General features: G+C 38.4%; 1 protein-coding gene across 1 annotated transcript; it reads left to right on the top strand.

Annotated features, from left to right (window-relative positions):
• Positions 1-2,308: 2,308 nt before the first annotated feature.
• LOC149207171 (uncharacterized) lies at positions 2,309-23,987 on the top strand. The gene is made up of 4 exons (XM_089397950.1): positions 2,309-2,545; positions 2,702-3,014; positions 4,206-4,650; positions 23,930-23,987. The coding sequence occupies exons 1-4, from the start codon at positions 2,309-2,311 to the stop codon at positions 23,985-23,987; spliced, it is 1,053 nt and encodes a 350-aa protein (XP_089254076.1).
• The last annotated feature ends 412 nt before the right edge of the window (positions 23,988-24,399 follow it).

Genomic DNA, 24,399 nt, shown 5'->3' on the forward strand with positions numbered 1-24,399 from the left:
AGCAGTCGAGAAACCCTTGGAACCAAAAAGAGAGAAACAAAGACTTTCCGAGGTTAACGCAAATGGGAGAGACAAAGAGGGCTTTGCAAATATGCGAAATTGTGGGAACATTTCCAGAAATCAGAACTTCTGACAATTCCCGGGATAAACCGGAAGGTGAAACCCCTTTTTTTTGTATACCAGTATTAGAGTTCCATTAAACGCATGAACACAGGGACGAAGTATAAGAAATAACCCCAGTTCGGAGTAGTAACAAGACAAAATAAGTAAGAGGGGGTAGCTAAGACCATGGTAGGGTTTGAAGCTGTGTACGAATTCATAGTCCCTGAGGATAGGGGGCTCGACAATGGAACCCTGTAACCATAACCCGCCTTCTCAAAAAAGAAAGGAGAAACAACCCTCCTGGCGGTGAATACCCATGCAAAAATTCAGAAAACTAAAGAGGTTAAGTTATTACACCCTGTAAAGCAAGCCCACTGGTACACGTTGAAAAGAAAAAATCAGCAAGGGATAGGGCCAGAACCCCTCTGCGGTTAACACCAGACCCTTACAACGAACAATCAAGCTACGAATTGTTAAACGGAGCTCAGTCTGTCCGAGACCACATATTCATCTGAAAAAATTTATACTCGTTTATAACCCAAATATTCTTTAAAAGAAATTGTGATAGGCTTAGCATACTGAACACACACAAGGGTAAGCAAGGAACTGAGTAATACATTATCTAATTTCCTGTAGACAAAATGAGAAAAAGCAAGCCCAGAACTGTATATATATATTTAAACAAAATACAAACTATATTCAAGCAAATGTGGACTTCAACTGCTAGCCAGAGTAATCTTACTAAACAACGGATTAAATTTACCAGTACATGACTAGGACCCCGCATTGCCATCAAATAAAACAACAGGAAAACTACATAATTATAGAGTAGAAATAAGCCTTGGTAATATCCGAGCTAACGAGCACATCGTGCTTATGAATGTTTACATCCGGGTAAAACCCTTAAAAAAGAAAAAACCCTGAACTCTATCTAAACTGTCAACCAAATTACGGGGCAGACATCACCAATTAGCATGAGCCTTATCCGCCTTAGGGTTTCATATACCGGCCAGAGTAGGCACATACCCGTATCAGATGAAGCCACTGCTGCAGGTGTGTTGTTTCCAAGCAAGTCGAGCAATGTCCAAAGCAACATCCTGCATATGATTCATGGACAAAAAAGAATGGTTAGAGCATCTGGTAAATTGCGAAAACCTCAAGCTGTAAGAAACGAGGAGACAAAACATATTATAGGATGAACAAGCCAGTGTTGAGAGTAACAGGTTACCTGTAAACTTAATAGACCACTGTCAAACCATGAAAATGGACCTGAGCAAGCATAATCTGGCCCAAGAACAGTGTTGCGGATTAAAGGGCACTTTAGAGCAGGTTTGCGGAAGGGCAGCATAGCCAAATGAGAGCCATCCCGGTGAAACTCGAGAATGATGAAAGCCCGAGGAAGACACCTCCGTCGGATTGCTAGAAGGGAGCTGCATCGTTGATCTGGGCAGGGTTTCCAAATGAAGCCGACGCGACCAGACAGTCCACCTCAAATCTTGTACAGAACAACGCAGGCCGAATTTAATAACACCCTGACCTGGCATGGCATGCCACGTGATGGAGGCGGGGTGTATCAGTTTAAATTAAATGAGAGCAGAATGGTTCACACCCCGATAATAAACTTTTGCCATACGCCGAAAACCAGTCCTTGACCTCAGTGCCGCTGTAGTAAGAGAAACATGTGGAGCCGCGTAACAAATATAAATAACGAGGTACGAAATAATTTTTTTATTTATGATGGAGACATTACAAGTGGTATCACAGGCAAGTTGCAAAACTATGGCCTCTGGGCACTGGAAGAATAAAAAAAAAAGTTAGCAAACTGTATATTTACAATTTATTTCATCTCTAATGAGTAATAGAAATAGCTAACATGATAACCATTTACTGTTGCTTGTTTGTGGTAAGCACAGGTAAATAGAGGATTGACAACATGAGGAGAACAGGCAGTGCGTCACATAGGTTTGTGGTAGGTCAGGGACCTACAACGGGTTCTAGAGGCAGTCCTGAATTATGGGTACAGCTGGGTGAGGAGGCGCACAATACCAATATGGCAATTTTGGAGTCAGTATAGGAGCTGAAGAATGAAATGGCCCGATTATGGGAAGATAATACAAGGTTAACTATGGAGCAGGAGAGGATCATAAAAAGCCTATCTGATAGATAGAACCAAGAGCCACCAAACCCATGCACTAAGCAACGAAGAATGATAGGAGAGCAGAATCCCCCCACTGACCCCGAAGAGTCAAAGGGAAGGGAGGAGGAATGCTCGGATAATGTCTCCGAACAGCAGACATCCAAAAGGCAACGGATTGAGCTGCAAGGGGAGTTCCGTAAAATCAAGCCACCACACTTCGATGGAGAACAAGAGGAAGCAGCTGAGGCCTGGTTGATAAATATGAACAAATACTTCAAGCTATATGAATACAATCACAACCTTAAGGCACGTTTGGCCATTTTCTAACTATAGGGAAAGGCCACATTGTGGTGGGAGGAATTTAAGATGGTAAAAGGGGTAAGAGAATAGAATGTCACTTGGGAGAAATTTCAAAGATACTTTAAGGAAAGGTGCCTGACTGAGTGCTTCTATGATGAGAAGGCAAGGGAATTTCATGACCTCCGTTTGGGGCAGCAAATTATGGACAAATTTATTGCTCGTTTTACTTCCCTACTTCGCTATGTGCCCTATATCTGGGAAGAGAAAGCTAAAGTACAGAGGTTTGTCAGTAGCCTACTCGTAAGTATGAGGGAACGAATTGAATTTGACAACCCAAAGATGATGGATGAGGCTATACGCAAAGCCCGAATTTGCTACCAACAGAGCAAGCAAAAGGGAGAGCTTCTAGGTAAGAAATGGGGAGATAAGAGAAGCAGCAAGCTGGCTGGTGGTACTAAAAGTAACCGTGGTGGAGGTAATAAAGGATTCGCTAAAGGGAAAATCAGCAGAAACTCACAAAAGAGTTCACTCCGATTAAAGCCCCCCAATGAGTCTAGAATTAATGATCAATCCGGAAAAACAAAAAATGAAGGGAAAACAAGGTCCCTAGTGCAATGCTAGGGCTATGGAGGCCCTCATTATGTGAAAAAATACCCTCAGTGAAAGGGAGCCGAACAAGTCTCCCAGGTCTATGAAGCCTCTACCGTTGGTGATGTAGGAAGGACTCTGCCAAAGATTAATGCCGCTCTAGAAGTTCGTCAGGCGGAGTACCAGCCGACCATGGTGGAGTTCGAAGGTAAACTCTTAGACCTTGTTGTAACTGTTTTAATTGACCCTGGTGCAACGTTAAGTTATATTAGTCCTAGAATTGTGGAACATTGTAAGTTGCAACCTGTTAAGTTTAAGGACCCCTGGCTAGTTCAGTTGGCAACAGGGGCAAAAAGGCGGGTAGTGGCTAAGGTAAAAAACTACCCTCTAAAAATAGCGGGACAGTCAGTGACAGCAGATTTAAATGTGCTTCCCCTTGGCTCGTATGACATATTGATTGGTATGGATTGGTTAGAAAAACACTGGTCCATAATTAATTGTAAAACCAAGACCATCAGTTATAAGGATGACCTTGGAATAGAACAAGAGATGCAGGGGATTAAGCGGCTAGTGCATATTCGGCCCATAACTGCCTCACAGCTAGTCAAATGCATCAGAAAGGGATGTCAAAGTTATTCTATCCAAGTGGGGTACGCTGATTCAGAAAATAAAATAGCCACATTGGAAAATATTCCAGTGACACAAGAATTTGCCGATGTATTCCCGGAGGAGATTCTTGGCCTGCCACCCAAAAGGGACATAGATTTTACCTTTGAACTAGTGCTAAGCGTAGCCCCAGTCTCTCGATCACCCTAAAGAATGAGCGTATCAGAATTGACAGAACTGAAGATGCAATTGCAGGAGCTGTTGGACAAAAAGTACATTTGCCCCAGTGTGTCCCCTTGGGGAGCCCCAGTATTATTTGTTAAGAAAAAGGATGGGACTCTCCGCATGTGTATGGACTACCGTCAGTTAAACAAATTGACAATTAAAAACAAGTACCCCCTACCTCACATTGATGAACTGTTTGACAAGGTGAGAGGGGCAATAGTGTTCTCAAAGATTGATTTGTGGTCAGGGTATCACCAAATCCGGATCAGAGAGAAAGACATAGCTAAGACAACTTTTAGGACTCGGTATGGCCACTACGAGTTTGTGGTGTTACCCTTCGGGTTGACCAATGCCCCCGCCACCTTTATGTGCCTGATGAACAATGTGTTTCATCGGTATTTGGATAAATTTGTGCTGATCTTTATTGACGATATATTGATTTACTCTCGGACTATGGAGGAGCATCAGGAGCATCTCAGGTTAGTATTACAAACCCTCCGAGAACACCAGTTATACGCTAAGTTCAGTAAATGTGAATTCTTCAAAGAACAGATACAGTACTTGGGCCATATCATTACTAAGGATGGAATCGCCGTGGATCCTGAAAAGATAAGGACCATTATGGAATGGCCAGTACCCAAAGATGTGGCGGACATCCGATCTTTTATGGGATTGGCGGGCTATTATAGACGGTTTGTAGAGGGATTTTCAAAAGTAGCTTATCCAATTACATCCTTACAGAAAAAGGGAAGAACTTTCAGGTGGACCCCTGAATGTTGAAGAAGTTTTGAACAAATCAAATACTTACTCACCACGACACTTATTCTATGTATAGTCGATCCTAGCAAATATTATGTGGTATGCACTGATGCAAGTAAATAAGGAGTAGGAGGTGTGCTGATGCAGGAAGGAAAAGCGATAGCATACGAATCAAGGAAGTTAAAAGAGCATGAGCATAAATATTCTGCTTATGATCTAGAGTTGGCAACTATGATTCACGCCTTCAAAATGTGGCGACATTATCTGGTGGGAAGAAAATTTCTGCTATTGACAGACCACCACAGTCTGACCAATTATTTTAGCCAGCCCACACTAAATGCAAGGGAGGCACGATGGATGGACTTCCTAGGCGGTTTTGATTTTGAGATCAAGCATATAAAAGGGAAGAAGAACTGCATGGAGAATGCTCTGAGTCGGAAGTTTCATTGCCTATATGAGATTTCTTATAGTGAAGGGAAAAGCCCCTCTGGGGAAATGATTAAAAAAGAAGCCGAACAAGATATTGTTTATCAGTAAATAAAACAGCAAGTATAGCTACTGAACAACAAGGAAAAACAGCCGGATTATGCTTTGGATGCTGCTGGAATGTTGTATTATAAAGGAAGGTTGTACGTACCCAATCAAAACAATATTAAAAATCTGATATTGGATGAGTATCATAAGAGTCATTATGCCGGACACCCAGGTTATCAAAAGATGATCACCGCACTCCGAAAAGAATATTATTGGTCGGGCATGAAGAAAGAGGTGGCTGGGTACTTGGCCCGATGTCTTGAGTGTCAGCAAATTAAAGCCGAACACCAGCATCCAGCGGGTTTATTACAACCATTACCCATTCCGGAATGGAAATGGGAAACCATCTCCATGGACTTTATAACATGTTTGCCTAAGTCAAAGAAAAATAATGACTCCATCATGGTGGTTGTTGATAAGCTAAGTAAGGTAGCAAATTTTATACCGGTGGAATCTACATACAGAGTGGTGCAGATCGCCCATGTGTTCATGCAAAACATATTTAAGCTGAATAGGTTTCCAAAGACCATAATTTCAGATTGGGATGTGAAATTTACATCGGTCTTTTGGAAAACGTTGTTTGAGGAATTGGGAACTCAGCTGAACTTTAGTACAGCATATCACCCTCAGACTGATGGACAAACTGAACGGGTGAATCAGGTGGTAGAATATATGTTAAGGCCATATGTGATGCAACAACCAACCAAGTGGGAGAACTATCTTCACTTGGTTGAGTTTGCATACAATAATGCCTACCACTCATCATTGCATATGAGCCCTTTTGAGGTGCTATATGGGCGGAAGTGCTGCACCCCCTCAAGATAGAGTGGACCGGAAGACAGAGTGATGTTAGGTCCCAAAATTCTCAAGGAAATGGAGGAACTGGTAAAAGAGGTGCGTTCTAATCTGAAGATGGCTCAAGATAGACAAAAGAGCTTCGCTAATCGGAAAATGAGGTTTAAGGAGTATCAGGTCGGTGATCATGTGTATGTGAGGATTCGAGAAAAAAAGGGCACATTACGGTGGCGTGGATGCGCTAAGTTGGCACCTCGATATTGTAGACCATTCCAGATCTTAGCCAAAATTGGGCCAGTGGCTTACCAGCTCGCTCTACCTAGTCACATATGAGTCCACAATGCCTTTCATGTTTCCGTGTTAAAGAAATATGTGTATGATCCTAAACATGTGATTAATTGGCAGGATATTTAGGTGAGAATTATCTCTGGTAAATCAATATAAATTTTTCCTCTTAAAGGAAAAACTGACTCAGGAAGTTGCTTGTTGCAGGTAGAACCGGAAGGAGAAATCCGAGTCGAACTAGTGAGCATCATAGACCAGAGAGAAGTCACACTACGGAAGTGGAATATTACCCAAGTTAAAGTGCAGTGGCAGCACTTTGGGCGGGATGAGGCCACTTGGGAGGATGAATAACTCATGAAACAGGCTTATCCAGGGTTGTTTACAACTGGAAGACATCGGGATGATGTCTAATTTCAGGAGGGGGAGATGTCATATCCCCAGATTATTGTAAATATTTTATTTTTACCACAGTCAAAAAAGAACATTATCTGTTGTATGAACTTATATTTTCTTTTATTTATTTATTTAATGGAAATTAAAAAAATGATGATGATTTCCTAGTAACAGGGATATCATGTAATTTCTGTGGAGGGAAGTTAAGTCATGGATAAATGAAAAAAAATGGCTGCAAATCGTAACCGCCCTTTCCCCAACCGTGGAAATGTTTTCCAAGAAAAAGGAGGAAAGGGGCGGCTGTGCTGTAGAGGACAGGAAGCAGGAAAAGGCTAAGGGTTTTCTTTTACCAAGTCTGGTGAGGACCAGATGGTAAGAGCGCAGAGCGTGCACAATCAACAAAGACAGTAGTCTTTGAGCCAGCTTGGGGGGAGATGGGTCTCGAAAGACAGTCTCAAGGTTGAGTGGATGACTAGCTGCAAAAGTAGTGGTGGCCAGATTCAGAGACACAAAAAAGGAGTGCTCGTACAGAAGGTGACATAGGTACGCAGTCTTAACCAGAGTCAAAAGAAAAAGAAAATGTGATTTCTGTAGTTGCGGTTCCTTAAATAGAGAAGTGGATTCTAGGTATTAAGTGTTAATTGGTGGAGTAGTTGTACATCTCTTTCTTTTAAATAAAAGGGGTCAAACATAGGACTTCAGGGTGACTGTCTCTGTTGGATAATACTTTCATTTCCTCAAAAAAAAAAAAACTGAACCTGCTTGGCAGTATTTATTAAGAGCTGTCAAATAAAAGTAGCAACGAAGAGTTATAATTCATACAATAACCCAGTTAATCAAGAAAGTAAAGGAACCGTAGGAAAACATTGGGAGTGCCGAAAGCCACCAAGGGCTCCTTGTGAAACAAATAAGGAGGTACTGTGTAATGTGCATCTCAAATCTCATGGTAGCTTGACTTAAAAAAAGTAACATTCTCTACTAGTTGAGAAACCCTTGGAACCAGAAAGAGAGAAACAAAGACTTTCCCAGGTTAACGCAAAGGAGAGAGACAAAGAGGGCTTTGCAAATATGTGAAATTGTGGGAACATTTCCAAAAATCAGAACTTCTAACAGTTCCCGGGATAGATCAAAGGGAGAAACCTTTTTTTTATATACCAGTATTAGAGTTCCGTTAAATGCATGAACACAGGGACCAAGTATAAGAAATAACCCCAGTTCGGAGTAGTACCAAGACAAAGTAAGTAAGAGGGAGTAGCTAAGACCAGGGTAGGGTTTGAAGCTATGTATGAAGCCGTAGTCCCTAAGGAAAAGGGGCTCGACAGTGGAACCTTGTAACCATAACCCGCCTTCTCAAAAAAAGGAAGGAGAAACAACCCTCCTGGCAGTGAATACCCATGCAAGAATTCAGAAAACTGAAGAGGTTAAGTTATTACGCCCCGTAAAGCAAGCCTAGTGGTACACATTGAAAAGAAAAACTCAGCAAGGGATAGGGCCAGAACCCCTCTGCGGTTAACACTAGACCCTTGCAACGAACAATCAAGGTACGAGTTGTTAAACAGAACTCGGCCTGTCCAAGACCACATATTCATCTGGAAAAATTTATACTCGTTTATAACCCAAATATTCTTTAAAACAAAATTGTGATAGGCTTAGCATACTGAACACACACAAGGTTAAGCAAGGAACTGAGTAATACATTATGTAATTTCCTGTAGACCAGATGAGAAAAAGCAAGCCCAGAACTATATATATATATTTAAACAAAATACAAACAATATTGAAGCAAATGTGGACTTCAACTGCTAGTCGGAGTAATCTTACTAAACAATAGATTAAATTTACCAGTACATGACTAGGACCCCGCATTGCCATCAAATAAAACAACAGGAAAATTGCACAATTACATAGTAGAAATAAGCCTTGGTAATATCCGAGCTAACGAGCACATCATGCTTATGAATGTTTACATATGGGTAAAACCATTAAAAAAGAAAAAACCCTGAACTCTATCTAAACTGTCAACCAAATTACGAGGCAGACATCACCAATTAGCATGAGCCTTATCCGCCTTATGGTTTCATATACCAGCTAGAGTAGGCACATACCCATATTAGATGAAGCCACTGCTGCAGGTGTGTTGTCTCCAAGCAAGTCGAGCAATGTCCAAAGCAACATCCTACATATGATTCATGGACAAAGAAGAATGGTTAGAGCATCTAGTAAATTGCGAAAGCCTTCAACTGTAAGAAACGAGGAGACAAAACATATTATAGGATGAAAAATCCAGCGTTGAGAGTAACAGGTAACCTGTAAAATTAATAGACCACTGTCAAACCATGATAATGGACCTGAGCAAGCATAATGTAGCCCAAGAACAGTGTTGCGGATTGAAGGGCGCTTCAAAGCAGCTTTGCAGAAGGGCAGCATAGCCAAATGAGAGCCATCCCAGCAAAACTCGAGAATGATGAAACCTCGAGGAAGACACCTCCGTCGGATCGCTAGAAGGGAGCTGCACCGTCGATCTGGGAGGGGTTTCCAAATGAAGCTGACGTGACTGGACAGTCCACCTCAAATCTTGTACAGAATAGCGTAGGCCGAATTTAATAACACCCCGACCTAGGCTGGCATGCCATGTGATGGAGGCGGGTGTATCAGTTTAAATTAAATGAGAGCAGAGTGGTTCACACCCCGATATTAAACTTTTGCCATACGCTGAAAACCACTCCTTTACCTCAGTGCAGCTGTAGTAAGAGAAACATCTAGAGCCGCATAACAAATCCAAATAACGAGGTACGAAATAATTTTTTTTTTATGATGGAGACATTACACCTAATCTGCTTCTTGGACATCGAGCCCAGGTAGGGGGTTAACATATAATGAATAACCTAAAGATAGTTGTCTCGAACTGCTCGGGGGCTGCGAACAAGTTCTGTTGAGTAACCACTATCTTGTTGTGCAATTTTTAACGAAGGAGGCTGGTGAGAAATAGTCAGCATGAATCTTACTCATGTAATTACAAAATGTGCTTAATTTATGAAACTGCATTTAGAAAATTTGTGAGGAAACAATGACTATATGCGTTAATAAACCAATGGCGACATGATCGTTAATTTGTCCTTTGTAATATTTTTGTGGGTGGGTACTTTTGAGTGGCATTACATACGCGCATCTATGATGCACTCTAGGACAAAGAGAAACCACCAGGGGTTGCTCCATAGTTTGGATTTATGGTATTCAAAAGGCACAATTGGAAAATGTTGTGGCCTAGAATGTCTATGCCCTCCGATTGGAAAGGTTGTACTCGACCATCACAACAATGGATTTGATTTTATTTTGAATGCAACAGTACATTAGGATTGTTTAGTTTTTCAGTAAACCTGAACAAAAACTAAACCTAAACCTAAACAGTACATTTAGGATTGTTTAGTTTTTCAGTAAATCTAAACCTAAAAAGCAAAATGGAGTTGATCTGAGTTTGAATGCAACAGTACAATAGGATATGTTCATAGCGTTTTCTACCTTAGCGTGTATTATTTTGTGCCCTTAGCACCATGATTCGTGACCATGTCTTTTGTTCCTTAGGCTCTCAAATAATAAACTATATCAAAATATGCCCAAAGTGCCATATAATCCCCAAGGCACTAAAATATGAGCTTATAGGCCCAAACTTGATGTCCCTATCTTTTGCGCCATGTTATAAAACCCTAACAAATTGCGTGAAGACCAAGACCATTGAATGTCTTCAAATGCTAGCCATGCAAATGGACCCACTTCCTTGTCATACCCTTTTTTTCATTAAAACCAATAACACTTAAAAACTCATGAAAACATGTTCCTTTTGTGCAATTTTCAAAGATATGCCATATCATCATGTGCTCGTCATTCCTACATCATGTTGACGTCATCTCGGCCACATCACACTACCTATGTTGTGCCACACGTCATCCACATTTGCATGGAAAATTTTAGGGGCTAATATTCACAGGTGGGCTAATTTTGTACGATTTTTGCAAAAAAAGATTTGTCAATTTCTGTTTTTTCTAAAAATGATTCGCCTAAACTTTACTGTACAAAAGCACCAACATTATATAAATAATATATATAAAATCATTATAAATTTGAATAACTTTACAATATCAATAAGCATTTTATAGTTTGCATATGAGGGACTAGTGAGATTTACCACTGTTTTTAAACATTAAGATAATTTTCCATCCTTAAATTTTTTCGTGCACATTTGGCTTACTTAGCTACAAAAAAATGCAAAATCAACATGTGACACATCGCACGTATGGAACATGCCACATCATTTGTTGATGTCATGTTGGCATATTGTTGATGTTACCATGCCATTTCATTTGTCATTTGTACTGACAAGTCATGACTATCATCCAATAGGATTCTATTGCCTCTCACCTATGTACCACACACTCTACGACATGATCAAATATATATAGTGAAAACAGGTCAATGTTCGAGTGAAAATCTCGTTTTTCCTTTATTAATCTTTCTAGTGTCGCATGCCTGAATCCACTAAAAAGATTGAAAAATTGGAATTTCGACAGAATTGATATGGTTCAGGATATTCTGGTGTGTGCCCCACACCAATCTAGGGTCTTTCTCTAGGAGACCCTTGAATGTGGCATCAAGGATCCATCCAAGTCTTTTGACGTTCGCATGTAGCCACAAGTGAGTCCCACATATTTTCAAGTTATTTTTTTGCATGCCTTTAATTTCTTTAGAGATGGCCCACACTAGTTTGGTCTAGCTCTTTTATGCAAAACCAGATTCAAAAAAAAAAAATTATTCTTCTTAATTACGTGGTAAACTTCAAAATTATTTCTCTCATCAAACGTTGGGATTTTTATAAGTTCCATATATTGTTGGAAAGGTATTTTAAAGACTGTCTAATGATGAACTTTGTAGAAGTGCTTGAGTTAATATTCTATAGATAAATTCATCCAAATGTGTACTCCATCCCTCACCACAAACCACCTTTGACATCAATGACATCATTCTTTGACATTACGGACGACACTTCCTAAAAATATCCCCCTTTGGCTTGATGGAAACACCATTAAACATTGATAGTCATCAATGCCGATGGAAAGATGTAGATGCTATTCTCCTCCTATTTACTTTTATGTTCATTCTCCCACTTTGTTTCTAAGAAGCTTCTCTCCCCCTATTAAAAACCACAAAACTTAGTATCCCAGTGCTTCCTCGTGCAAGTTTTGCTAATACTCCCCTTTGAAATGAATGTTGAAGAGACTCCCTCTACAGCTAATCTCCCTTTGTGATTATTATGTTCCCATGGACATGTTAGCTCCCCCATTTTTGATATTTGTGGGTTAACTATCCCTTTACAAATTGGCATAACTTTAGAATTTTACATGTAAAGAACATATATTTTAGAGAGGAGAGATAAATTACTCCCAATATCTATCTTAAATACTCAAATGGTTATATTGAAAGGGGTTTGGTGAAGATGCCAGCAACATGCTCTTTTGTGGGAACATACTTTAGTTTTACTACCCGATTTGTAACTTATTCTGTAATGTATGAGTGCTTCATAGGGATATTCTTAGTTTTTGAATATGGAATAGGATACTTAAATATGTTAATGGCATGTATGTTATCATTGATAATGGAAATTCGATTTGTATAAGTCACATCCAAGAACAAAAGCACCTCCACTTTTTATTTTCCAATCATTTACATATGTTGTCTACTATACATTTATATATGTTGCCAATTAAGAATCTTTAACCTCTGAGATACCATAATCCATAATCCATTGTGGTTCTAAAAGGTTAGAGTATTATTCGTGTTGTTAGGAGATGAATCTGTTTGAGGGATGACTGAAATATTCCAAGAACATCATCTGCTTGCATACTGTCTAGTATTGAAGTCGTTAAATATAAGAGGATGCCAATAAGTGATATATACAATGTTTGGTCTACCTCAGGTGACTCATCATCTTTACTGAGCTTACATTTAGTGACCATTGGAGTACTAAAAGGTGAGCATTTCTCCATTCCAAATTTCTTCAGTGCTTCTTTGAGGTACTTGCCGTGGTAGATGAAGATTTATTTTGTTGATTGTGTAATCTATAAACCAAGGAAATATGAAATTTCTCCAATCTTGGACATTACAAATTTGGACTTTATATCATCTAGAAATTTTTCACTAAGTTTATCTACATCAATACCAAAAATATTATCATCAAAATAAAAAACAACAAAAGCAACTGTTATATTTTCATTTTCATATTTGATATATAAGTGTTTGTCTACTCCTCTTTTGAATACACATTGTTTTATATATTTATCTAGTTTGGAATACCATTTCCTAGTTGCTTGTGTAAGACCATACAATGCCTTTCTTAACCTATGCACATAATCCAAATTATATAACAACAGAAAACCTTAATGTTTCTCAGTGTAAAACTCTTATTCAAGCTCGTAATTCAAGAAAGTTAAACTTTTAGGATTAGAAAAGGATGAAAACATTCTAATAGCCTCTAATCTAGCAACAAGAGAAAAAGGTTACATCAAAACATAGTCCTTAAATTTGATCATTTAACTGTTAGGATATTCCGACACATAGGATATAGTTAAGTTCAACTTGGTCTAGTATAGAGTTAGGTTAGAGTTAGGTAAAGTGTGTTTCTTTACCGTTGTACATTTTGTAACTTACAATCCGACGGTCACGATATGTAGTGATCCGACGGTTCACTCTCACCTCGGTATTACCGACACTTGATCCGTGGCTTGACACCCGATTGGTCCATGAGTTCTATTTAAAGCGCATGGAGGGTCATTGTTCGGGTAATCCGTGCATGAGAGAAGCTTATGTAAATTTTCATTCTTTGATTAATAAATTGTCTGTACCCACGTTGGGACAGGCCGTGGACTGTTTCCCTCCTTGCACTCTGAGGGTTTTAACCACGTCAAAAATACTGGTGTATTGATTTGAGATCTGGTTGTGAGCGGTGTCCTCTTGGTATTCTTTCTGAGGAACTTACCCTGTAAATTCCTACATGGTATCAAAGCTATTTGAGGGCCGCGTCCGTTGGTGATCCAAATCTGAAGCCGGTAGAACTGCATGCGGCTGTCGTTTCCTAGATCTGTTGTTTCTGACTGCTTTCGGGCCGAGAGGACTGCTCTGTTGCGTTCGGAGCATCTGTTTCAGTGAGGAACCCCTTTCGTTTCACGCGAAAAGGTTTCCGGTAGCCCTAGCTGCGTCATTTTTCAGATCGGGAGGTATACAGTGTTTTTTTTGCAGTTTACTGTCATTTTCTCTCTGCTTATTTCGGTTTCGGTTTATTTAGCCTTTTTTTTCCCGGATCTATACCTTTCATTTCTGCGTATGCTCTTTGCCCTGCGACTCTGTGCGATCTGGGCAAATCAGAAACAGAAAGAAAGGATTTTTCTCATGCGTATGCTCTTTTCCCTGCACCTTAGTGTGATCTCGGAAAATCAGAAACATTGAGAAAAATATTTAGTTTTTCGGCTAAAAGCTAACTTTGAGATTTTTTTTAAAATTTCTAGTTTTTTGGCTAAAGCTAACTTCGAGCCGTAAGGTTCGTTTTTCTTTGGATATTCGTGTTGGGTTTTGTGTTTTGTGTTTTGTAGGGAAAAGAGTCTTCCCAAGGCAAGCACGCAAATCGAGGCCCCCCCCCCTCTCTCTCTCTCTCTCTCTCTCTCTCTCTCTCTCAAATATTTTGTATAGATCAATTGGTTCAAAGACCTTTTAAGAGAGTAGAGGTCTTGGGTTCAAGTCTCCATTTTGTGGGGGCGGATTTTTTCATTCCCGCACATTCGCGCACTTTGCCGGCAACGTCAACAATTTTTTTTTCAAAAAGCCATAACTTCTTCATCCGGAAGCCTTTTTCAGAGCCGTTTTTTTTAAAACCGCCTATTTTTTCGAGATCTATCCATTGGACCACTTACTTTCAGCATCTTCAGCTTCAGTTTTTTTCAAAAAATGGAAAGTCCATGCCAAGTCATTCTTGACAGCACTAACTACTTCCAATGGGTAGCCTACATGGGAGATTTACTTAGAAGTAAAGGTCTCTTCAGAATAGCCACAGACCAAGAGAAGAAACCCAAAGATGAAGACAAGGCCGAAAAATGGGAAAATCGACAAGATCAAGCACGTGGTTTGATAGGAATGTCTGTTTCTCCTGATCTTAGATTCCACATTGCAGAAATTGAAACTCCTCATGAAGCATTAGAAAAACTTGCTAAAGTTTTTGGGATTAAAAATGAAATTAGAGCCCATCAACTTGAGAATGAGTTGCTTACTTTGGATCCTAATAATTTTTCTTGCATTGAAGATTTCTTGTCCAAATTCAAGACCCTTAGATATCTCTTGGAAGGTGTTAAAGTTAAGAAAGAAGATGGTAACCTTATTTATTCCATCCTTACTAAGTTGGGACCAGCCTACTCTGTATTTGTTTCCACTTTCCATTCTACCAGGGAAGCTTTCATTTGTCAAGGCAAAGACTACAAGCCCCCTTCCTTTGACTCCTTTTGTGATTCCTTAATAAGAGAACAAGAAAAACTCTTACACCTTGGTCTTCTTAATCTTGGAAACTCTTCCTCGAAAGCGTTAGCCGCCCAGCAGCAACCAAATTCAAAGAATCCTAAGAAGTCTTATCCTCAAAGGAATGGTCCTAAACCAACTCAGCCTCAAGATGAAAGATCATTTCAGCAATATGACAAGACCAATAAAAACAAATGGAAGAAGACTGACAGACATTGTAACTTTTGTAATCGAGATGGCCACTTAGAATCTAAATGCTTTAAGAAGATGGAAGCCTTGGAAGCCGCAATGAAGAAACATAACATCCATCTGGAGCCTACTTCAACTTCAACTTCCGGAACGGCATTTTCTGCATGTCATCGTCAATCATCTCAGTCTGGTTATGCATTAAATGTATCTTCTTCTTCTTCTCATTCTCATGAGTGGCTCATTGATTCTGGAGCCTCTTGTCACATGGCCAAAAACCAAGCCATGTTTTCTTCTTTAAATGATTGTAACACCAAAAATATATATGTTGGTGATGATAGATCTCTTAATGTTGTAGGGACTGGAACTGTTCATCTAGACAATGGTCAGTTCAATGATGTATTATGTGTTCCAAACTTATCCTGCAACCTTCTATCTGTCTATCAGATAACTCATTCAGGTGAAGGTAAAATTGTTGAATTTTCACCTCATGATGTTGTAATCAAGGATCTAAAAGATCCTAAACAGATTCTAGCTACTGGTCTTGCTGATGATTCCAAAAGGTTGTATAAGTTTCACAACTTTGGGTCATCCCATCTTCCCTCAGTATTTGTTGCTCATAATGATGAAGTGAGCAAACTTTGGCATGAGCGGTTTGGTCACTTAAACTATCGCTCCCTTCAGCATCTATGTAAAGAAAACATGGTGACAGGTCTTCCTATGGTATCTTGCAAAGATGGTGTTTGTTCCGGATGTGTACTCGGAAAACATCATCGGGACAGTTTTGACAAACGTGCCTCTTGGCACGCCTCAGCCCCTTTACAGCTTGTGCACAGTGATTTATGTGGTCCTCTTCCTGTTGCTTCATTCTCTGGCTGCAAGTACTTCTTAACTTTCATTGATGATTTCTCCAGACGCACTTGGGTATACTTCTTAAAACTCAAGAGCGAAGTATTTACCACCTTTTTGGCCTTCAAAGCATTCGTTGAAAAACAATCTGGACATCAAATTCTTAAGCTAAGAACTGATAATGGTGGAGAATATGTTAAAAATGCATTCATCAACTTTTGCACCGAAAATGGAATTCAAATGCAACATACTGTTCCATACACTCCACAACAAAATGGTGTAGCTGAAAGGAAAAATCGCACCTTAAAGGAAATGGCTAATTGTATGCTGCAATCTAAAGGACTCAGTCTTAGTTTTTGGGCCGAAGCAATTAATTGTGCAAATTATATAATCAATCGCACTCCTACTAAGGTTCTAGAGAATATCACTCCAGAAGAAGCTTGGAGTTCCATTAAACCAGATGTAAGTCACTTTCGTGTGTTTGGAAGTGAAGCATGGGCCCATATTCCAGATGAAAAGCATAAAGCTTTAGAACCTAAGAGTGAGAAATGTACTTTTGTTGGATATTCTGAAGATGTAAAAGGCTATAGACTTATTCCATTTAAGTCCAAAAATGTTATCATTAGAAGAGATGTAAAATTTGATGAAAATAAATCGGCCTGCGAGCCTAGTCCGGCGGATGTGCCACCTCTTCCTATCTCTTCTATCTTTGAAAACATTTCTTCTTCTGATGATGAAAGCGAGGATGATAATCCTTCCCCACCTTCTCAGGATCCTCAACTTCCAAGATGGGTCCGTGCTACTCGGGATGCAGCAGGTGATCTTGCCGGTGATCCTACAGATCAGCGACGTACACGTTCTCAGTTTGAAAGAGCCTCTTCTTTACTGGCTCAAGCTCCAGTAAATCATGATCCTGACACTTTTGCAGAAGCTTCAGGCCATCCACATTGGGAAACAGCTATGAATGAAGAATATCATTCATTGATGACAAATGATACATGGGATCTTGTTCCTCTACCAAAGGGACGCAAACTTGTTAGATGCAAATGGGTTTACAGAACCAAGTATGGACCAGATGGGAAAGTTGATAAACATAAAGCTCGTCTAGTTGCTAAGGGCTTTTCACAGGTTGAAGGCATTGACTACACTGAAACCTTCTCTCCAGTTGCCAAAATGAACTCTATCCGCCTTGTTCTTTCCCTTGCTGCCTCTTTAAAATGGGAAGTCCATCAAATGGATGTTAAATCTGCCTTCTTGCATGGGGACTTGCAGGAAGAAATCTATATGGAACAACCCATTGGCTTCATACAAACAGACTCCAGCCTCGTTTGTCGACTTAAGAAATCCCTTTATGGCCTCAAGCAAGCTCCTCGAGCTTGGTATGCCAAAATGGATAGCTTTCTTTTAGAATCTGGCTTTTCTAGGTGTCATTCTGACAATACTGTCTACACCAAGAAAGTGGGCAACTCTCTCATCATCCTTGTTCTTTATGTTGATGATCTTATTCTTACTGGTAGTGATCCCAACCTTATAAACCATGTGAAGTCTAGCCTTAAAAAGAAATTTGAAATGACAGACTTAGGACACTTACACTATTTTCTCGGTCTTCAAGTCTTGCAATCCCAAGAAGGTATTTTCCTTTCCCAGTCCAAGTATGCTTGTGATATTCTTCGTCATTTTCACATGGAAGACTGTAAGCCAGCCCCTTCTCCCTTTCAGTCTGGAGTCAAACTTTCAGTCTCTTGTACTTCTCCTGAAGTTGATGCTACCTTATACCGTCAACTTGTCGGAAAACTCTTGTATTTAACCCATACTCGTCCTGATCTTTCCTTTGCTGTTGGCCTTGTTGCTCGTTTTATGCAAAACCCCCGTGAAAGTCATTGGAAAGCAGCTAAAAGAATACTTCGTTATGTTCGAGGTACAGTACAGTTTGGGATTCATTACAGTGCCAAAGCAGCTCCTCTGTTAGTTGGTTTCACTGATTCTGATTGGGCTGGTGACCTTGATGATCGGAAGTCTACTGCCGGTTATGTCTTCACTCTTGGTTCAGGACCTATTACATGGGCTTGTAAGAAACAGGCTGCCATTTCTCTTTCGTCAGCAGAAGCAGAGTATCGTGGTGCCGTGGAAGCTAGTAAGGAAGCCTTGTGGCTTCGTCAGATCCTATCAGAGTTTGGCTTTGAGCAGCAGCATCCAACCACACTTTGGTGTGATAATCAAAGTGCCATTCAGCTATGCAAAGATCCAGTCCAGCATCAGCGCAGCAAACACATTGAACTACACATGCACTTCATCAGAAAGCTCATTCATGACCATGTTCTTGAAGTGCAATATTGTCCAACAGATGATCAGGTTGCAGACATCTTCACAAAGGCTCTCACAGAGGCGAAGTTCACTAAACTTCGATATATGCTTGGAGTTCAGGAAGTTGTCACTAAGGGGGGATAGGCTCTAGTGCCTCCTTCCTTCTCCTATTGTGTCATATTTGTAAATCCTTCAATCCTATCCCAAGTTGTTCTTAAGGGGGGATGTTAGGATATTCCGACACATAGGATATAGTTAAGTTCAACTTGGTCTAGTATAGAGTTAGGTTAGAGTTAGGTAAAGTGTGTTTCTTTACCGTTGTACATTTTGTAACTTACAATCCGACGGTCACGATATGTAGTGATCCGACGGTTCACTCTCACCTCGGTATTACCGACACTTGATCCGTGGCTTGACACCCGATTGGTCCATGAGTTCTATTTAAAGCGCATGGAGGGTCATTGTTCGGGTAATCCGTGCATGAGAGAAGCTTATGTAAATTTTCATTCTTTGATTAATAAATTGTCTGTACCCACGTTGGGACAGGCCGTGGACTGTTTCCCTCCTTGCACTCTGAGGGTTTTAACCACGTCAAAAATACTGGTGTATTGATTTGAGATCTGGTTGTGAGCGGTGTCCTCTTGGTATTCTTTCTGAGGAACTTACCCTGTAAATTCCTACATTAACCTTTCCATACTAATTTCACCTTATTCCTCACTATTTGTCCATCGTCATTTAACTTATTCTTGAGGACTAGTTTTGCACCAATTACGTTTTTATTTTTCGCTCTTGGAAGTAATTTCTAAGTTTGATTCTTCTCAATTTGATCTAGATCTTCATTCATGGCCTTTATCTAATTTTCGTCTTCTATTGCTTCTACAAAATATTTTTTTGCAATCATGGATAATAGAGGTATATGTTCCTGATTACGATTATTCATATTTCTTTTTCTAGTTAAAAATCCTTCATCTAGATCACCTCCAATTTGATTATCAGGATGATTTTTTAGATCATACCTATAGTGATCTTTTGGTTGGGTGTTCTCTTCATCTTCATTGACTTCTTCTTCAAACTATTTGTCAACATCTTCATTTTTGGCCTAATTAAGCAGTCTAATATTTGATAGTTGTTTGTCTTCAAGAGGAGTAGATTCATCCAGTCTTACATCAATGCAATCAACTACTTTTCTTGATTTTTTATTGTAACACCTGTAACCTTTACGATTATGTCAATACCCAATAAATATGCCTTCATCTAATTTGGCAGCATACTTTTCAATCTCATCATGATTATTTTTTATTTAGCATTTGTTGCTAAAGAATTTGAAGTGATTTACTATTGTAGGCTTCCCATACCATAGATCGTAGGGAGTTTTTATCATTGTTTGGATTAAAGTGTTCTTTATTCAAGATAACTTTTTTTATGTGAATAACTACATCCCAAAATCTTTGTGGAATACTTCTCTCATCCATCATTGATCTTGCCAATTGTTCTAAAGACCAATTGGCCCTTTAAACTACACAATTCGCCTTTGGAGTTTTAGTAATGGTAAAATTCCTTTTATTTCCCTCTTCCTTACAATATTCATAAAATTATTTAGAAGTAAACCCTTTGCCAATTTTAGACCTTTTGCACTATATTTTTTAGTCACATTCATTTTAAGCCATCACTTTAAATATATTAAACATGTCAAAAGCTTTTGATTTTTACCTTGGAAACACAACCTATATTAGTTTGTTCTAATATCAAATAATCAACATAAAATACAACTTACCATTTGGTGTTTTCATTCTTACAAGACCAGATGAATCCATATGAACCAATTGTAGCAACCTGGTTGAAGAATTTTCTTTAGCTTTGAAAGGCACATGAATTTGTTTCCAAATCCGGTATGACTTACAAATTGTGTTTTCCAAATTAGAAATATCTGGTAGAAGCCTAAGAAGATTATTTTGCTCAACTTTGCTATGCGATTTAAATTTAAATGACCTAGCCATCTATGCCATAACCAATTCTTGTCAATTCTACTCAGACAACATTTTTCACTCCTTTATTTCAGAACATAAACGTTGTTGTTTGTTCTAACAACTCATCAAAAAATTCACCCATTTCTATAGACTTAACTTCCCAACATTTATATTGAAAAATAACATCATATCCTTGATCACACATTTGAGAAATGCTTGGTAAATTATCTATCAAACCCTCAACTATTAAGATGTTTATAGATTTATCTCCATGATTTACCAGACTAACAACACTTTTACCCATTATTTTACCTAGAGCATCATTTCCAAATGTGAGATTGACTTTGTTGTTTTATTTTATTGATATAAATTCACTTTTTTCACCAGACATGCGCTTTGAACAAAATCATCCATTCTTAATAAAGAAAACATATACTTGATGGTGATCTTATTGGTAACTTGTGAATCTCTAGACATTCGCCATTCACGAGTATTTTTCAATGATAGGTATTGCCAATACTATGAATGAACTCTAACTCTCTTGAATTAATCCTTTTTCAAGTAACTATTGCATCTACCTATTGACCTCTTCGCTTTCTGTTAGAATCATCTAATAATGGGCCTTGTTCAGTAGACTTAACTCTGGAATCAATCCAATTTGATGAGAAATACTTATTCTGGGAGGTAATCTCATTGGTAAATCATCCATAAAATTTTCCTTGAATTTTGTTAGTAAAGGTTTTATTTTTGCAAGTATGTTGTTTAATTTCACTTCATCCTTTACCTCCTTTGGATTCAAAGCTGAATATAAGTTCACCCATTTCTATTCCTGCAAAAAATCCTCAGATAAATAAACCATGTTCTTGTTGTTACATGTGCTTGTAACTCCATAGTTCCTTGTTCCTTCCATTAGTTTTTCCAGCATTGGTGTTAATTTGTGCCATTTTCCATTTTTCTTAAATTCAATTGTTTTGTTTACTATCATGCAAAAATTTCTTGTCAAACAACCATAGTCTTCTAAGAAGTATGGAGCATGCATCCACCTCAACCACATCAAACAACACTTGCTCAAGAAGATATCCAATCTGAAAATTTAATAATATTCATTGTTCAATCATAGTCACATGCTATCCTCTTTTTAACCATGAAACCCTAAAAGGATTTAGATGGGCCACACTTTTAAGATTTATCTTTTCCATAACCTCTATGGACAACAAGTTCTCAAAACTCCCACCATTTATGATAAAATTGTAGCATTTTCTTTGGACCATAAATTTGTTTTTAATTTTATTTTTTTCTCTTCTTAGGTTCTTCCACTGCCTTCTTCTTAGGATTAAGAAAAGCCTTTCAATTTTTTTCATTTTTACCGTATTTTTTCTAAGGTACCACCACAATTTCTCCAACAACAGATGCCTCATCATCATTTGTGACTTTTTTTCATGCTTCACCTCTTCTCCATGAGTTATGTTATTCTAGGCACTCATATTTCCTATTTTATTCAACTCCTTAATGGTACCATGTAATCACAGACTTTCCCTTTATTCTTTCAAATCCTCATTTTCCCCTTCTAGCCCCATTTCCTCCTCTACTGCCTTGACCACTAATGGATTTGTTTTCTTTCCAACTGCTTATGGCAATCCCTATTGTACCTCTCCCTCTAGAATCTCTTCCTCTACCTTTCTGTTTTTTTCTTATCAATATTTTCTTCTACCTTCAAGAATACTTGATAGGCTTCATCCAATGTATGGAAACAATGTTTACTCATATCATCCTAGATGAAGTATTCCAATCTGTTTTCATACCTTGCCAGTCACTGATATTCTAGTTCTTTTATTCCTGATCTGAGTGACATTTTGAAGAACTCCTAAATATCCTCAGGAACATATGACTATTTTCGTCTCATGTTATGTACTTTCCTACACAATTTTGTTTTGTAATCAATTGAAAAAAATTATCTTTAATCTTTCTAACCATTTTTCTCCATGTTCTAATCTTCTATAATCGATTTTCCACTCTACCCTTTTGTAACATGTCCCACCAAAGTTCAACATGCCGTGTTGACTTCGTAACGATAAATCTCACATGATTTGAATCCTAAATATTTTCATACTTGAAATATCTTTCAAGTTCTCCAATATAATGAATAAGCATATAAGTTCTCAAATTACCATCATAAAAAGAAACTTATACCTGGGCACTACATCTCTTAATCAAGAATTATATCAACTATTATATTGAGTTTGTCATTTCAGTGTCTTGTTCTTCTTAAGTTTCATCCTTTGCCTCTAAATCTACTTCAACGTCCCTATTTCTTTGATTCTCTAAGTCTTATATTGTTTGTCTCAAATCTACCAATTCTTGATTTCCCACACCCCCTCGTCCTACTCCTATTTTCCGCGGAGGCATCCATCAAAGTTGCAAATATCTTAGCAACATTCACAATCCTCACTTTCAAGTTGTATATCCTAACTTGTCCCTTTAGCACACTTTCTGAGCAAGCACCAATTAGGGTGTTCTATTACCATGTCTCACAGAAGCAAATTAAGGTGCAATCCATAAAAGAGAAAAAACTCCCTCTAATGCCACTTGATATAATACTTAGGTCCCAAGCTTTCTTAAACTCTCAGAAAACTTAATTTGCATTATGAGAGAGAACAACTAGAAATATTTTCCTCAAAATATTCTCATAGAATTATTAACCATATCTAGAAATTGCAAAAAAATAATGAAATAAGTTTAACAAAATAGAGGAGCTGTATCAACACTGAAACCCTACTTTATTTAATCAAAATTAGGATTAGTACACCGTTAGTCAACTTATATAATTCATGATTCTTTGCTCACGTGACTTACTGTCATTTTCTAGTTCATTTATTCTTTATGGGCTTCTCTATAACAATGTGTTTCTCCTTCACTTAGCGCAAAGTTATTCTCTGCCCTTTGACCCTTCTTTTCTATAATCCCCCCTTCCATTCTCCTCCCATTAGAAAATTGAAAAATGATTCCATTCCATTTAGCTTCTCTTTCCAAGTAATTGAATAGTTGGTCTTTATCTCTTCTTTTAACTTCCTTAACTATTTTACTTACGCAGGAGTAAGTGTTATAACTCATCCACGCGAAGCTATAACATGGAGTAACAACACAACCCTGTAGCCTAGAATAACAACAATGGTAACCATTACTACAACTGGGAGCAGCAACAAAGCCCTTTAGTCTGTAGTCACAACAATGGTTTTACAACACGGTACAACAAAACCCTTTAGTCTATAGTCACAACAATGGTTTTACAACACTTTATTATCCAATAGTCAACTAGCTTTGAAATTAAATGTTTTTTTGGTTGATGCAGATTTCAAAAGCTCGAGGATGCTCGTGCATCAAATTTCAGTGCGAAGTTAGAAATGTGACAATAAAGCGAATGCTTGTGGGGCATCCTCCTCAAATAACGGATGTTGTTTCCTCCCGTATATCAAAAGCAACAATAATAGTAGGACAACGAAGATGGAGCCACCATAGAAGTTGTCTGTTGTACATTTTTAAGGATATGTTGATGCACAACATAGAACGGACTTCTATTTAAGCTTTGTAGAGACTTGCATGGAAATAGGATTTTAGCACGATTAAGATGGTCACACTTGAATCATTATATTGTTATATGTTTTTTGAAATGGTATTATTTAATAGAAAGTAGATTGGACTATTTTTTCTATTTATATGAGATTTGAATTTTTCTTTTTTATTGTTCTAAACCAACATGAGGAAATTATCACACAAATTCACAAATTTTATATAAGTACATATAAAAAATTGCAATTCATC

The sequence above is a fragment of the Pinus tabuliformis genome, chromosome 1_2, assembly GCF_031772625.1.
Source record: "Pinus tabuliformis cultivar Carrire ecotype Pingquan chromosome 1_2, CPIR1, whole genome shotgun sequence".
Lineage (NCBI taxonomy): Eukaryota > Viridiplantae > Streptophyta > Pinopsida > Pinales > Pinaceae > Pinus > Pinus tabuliformis.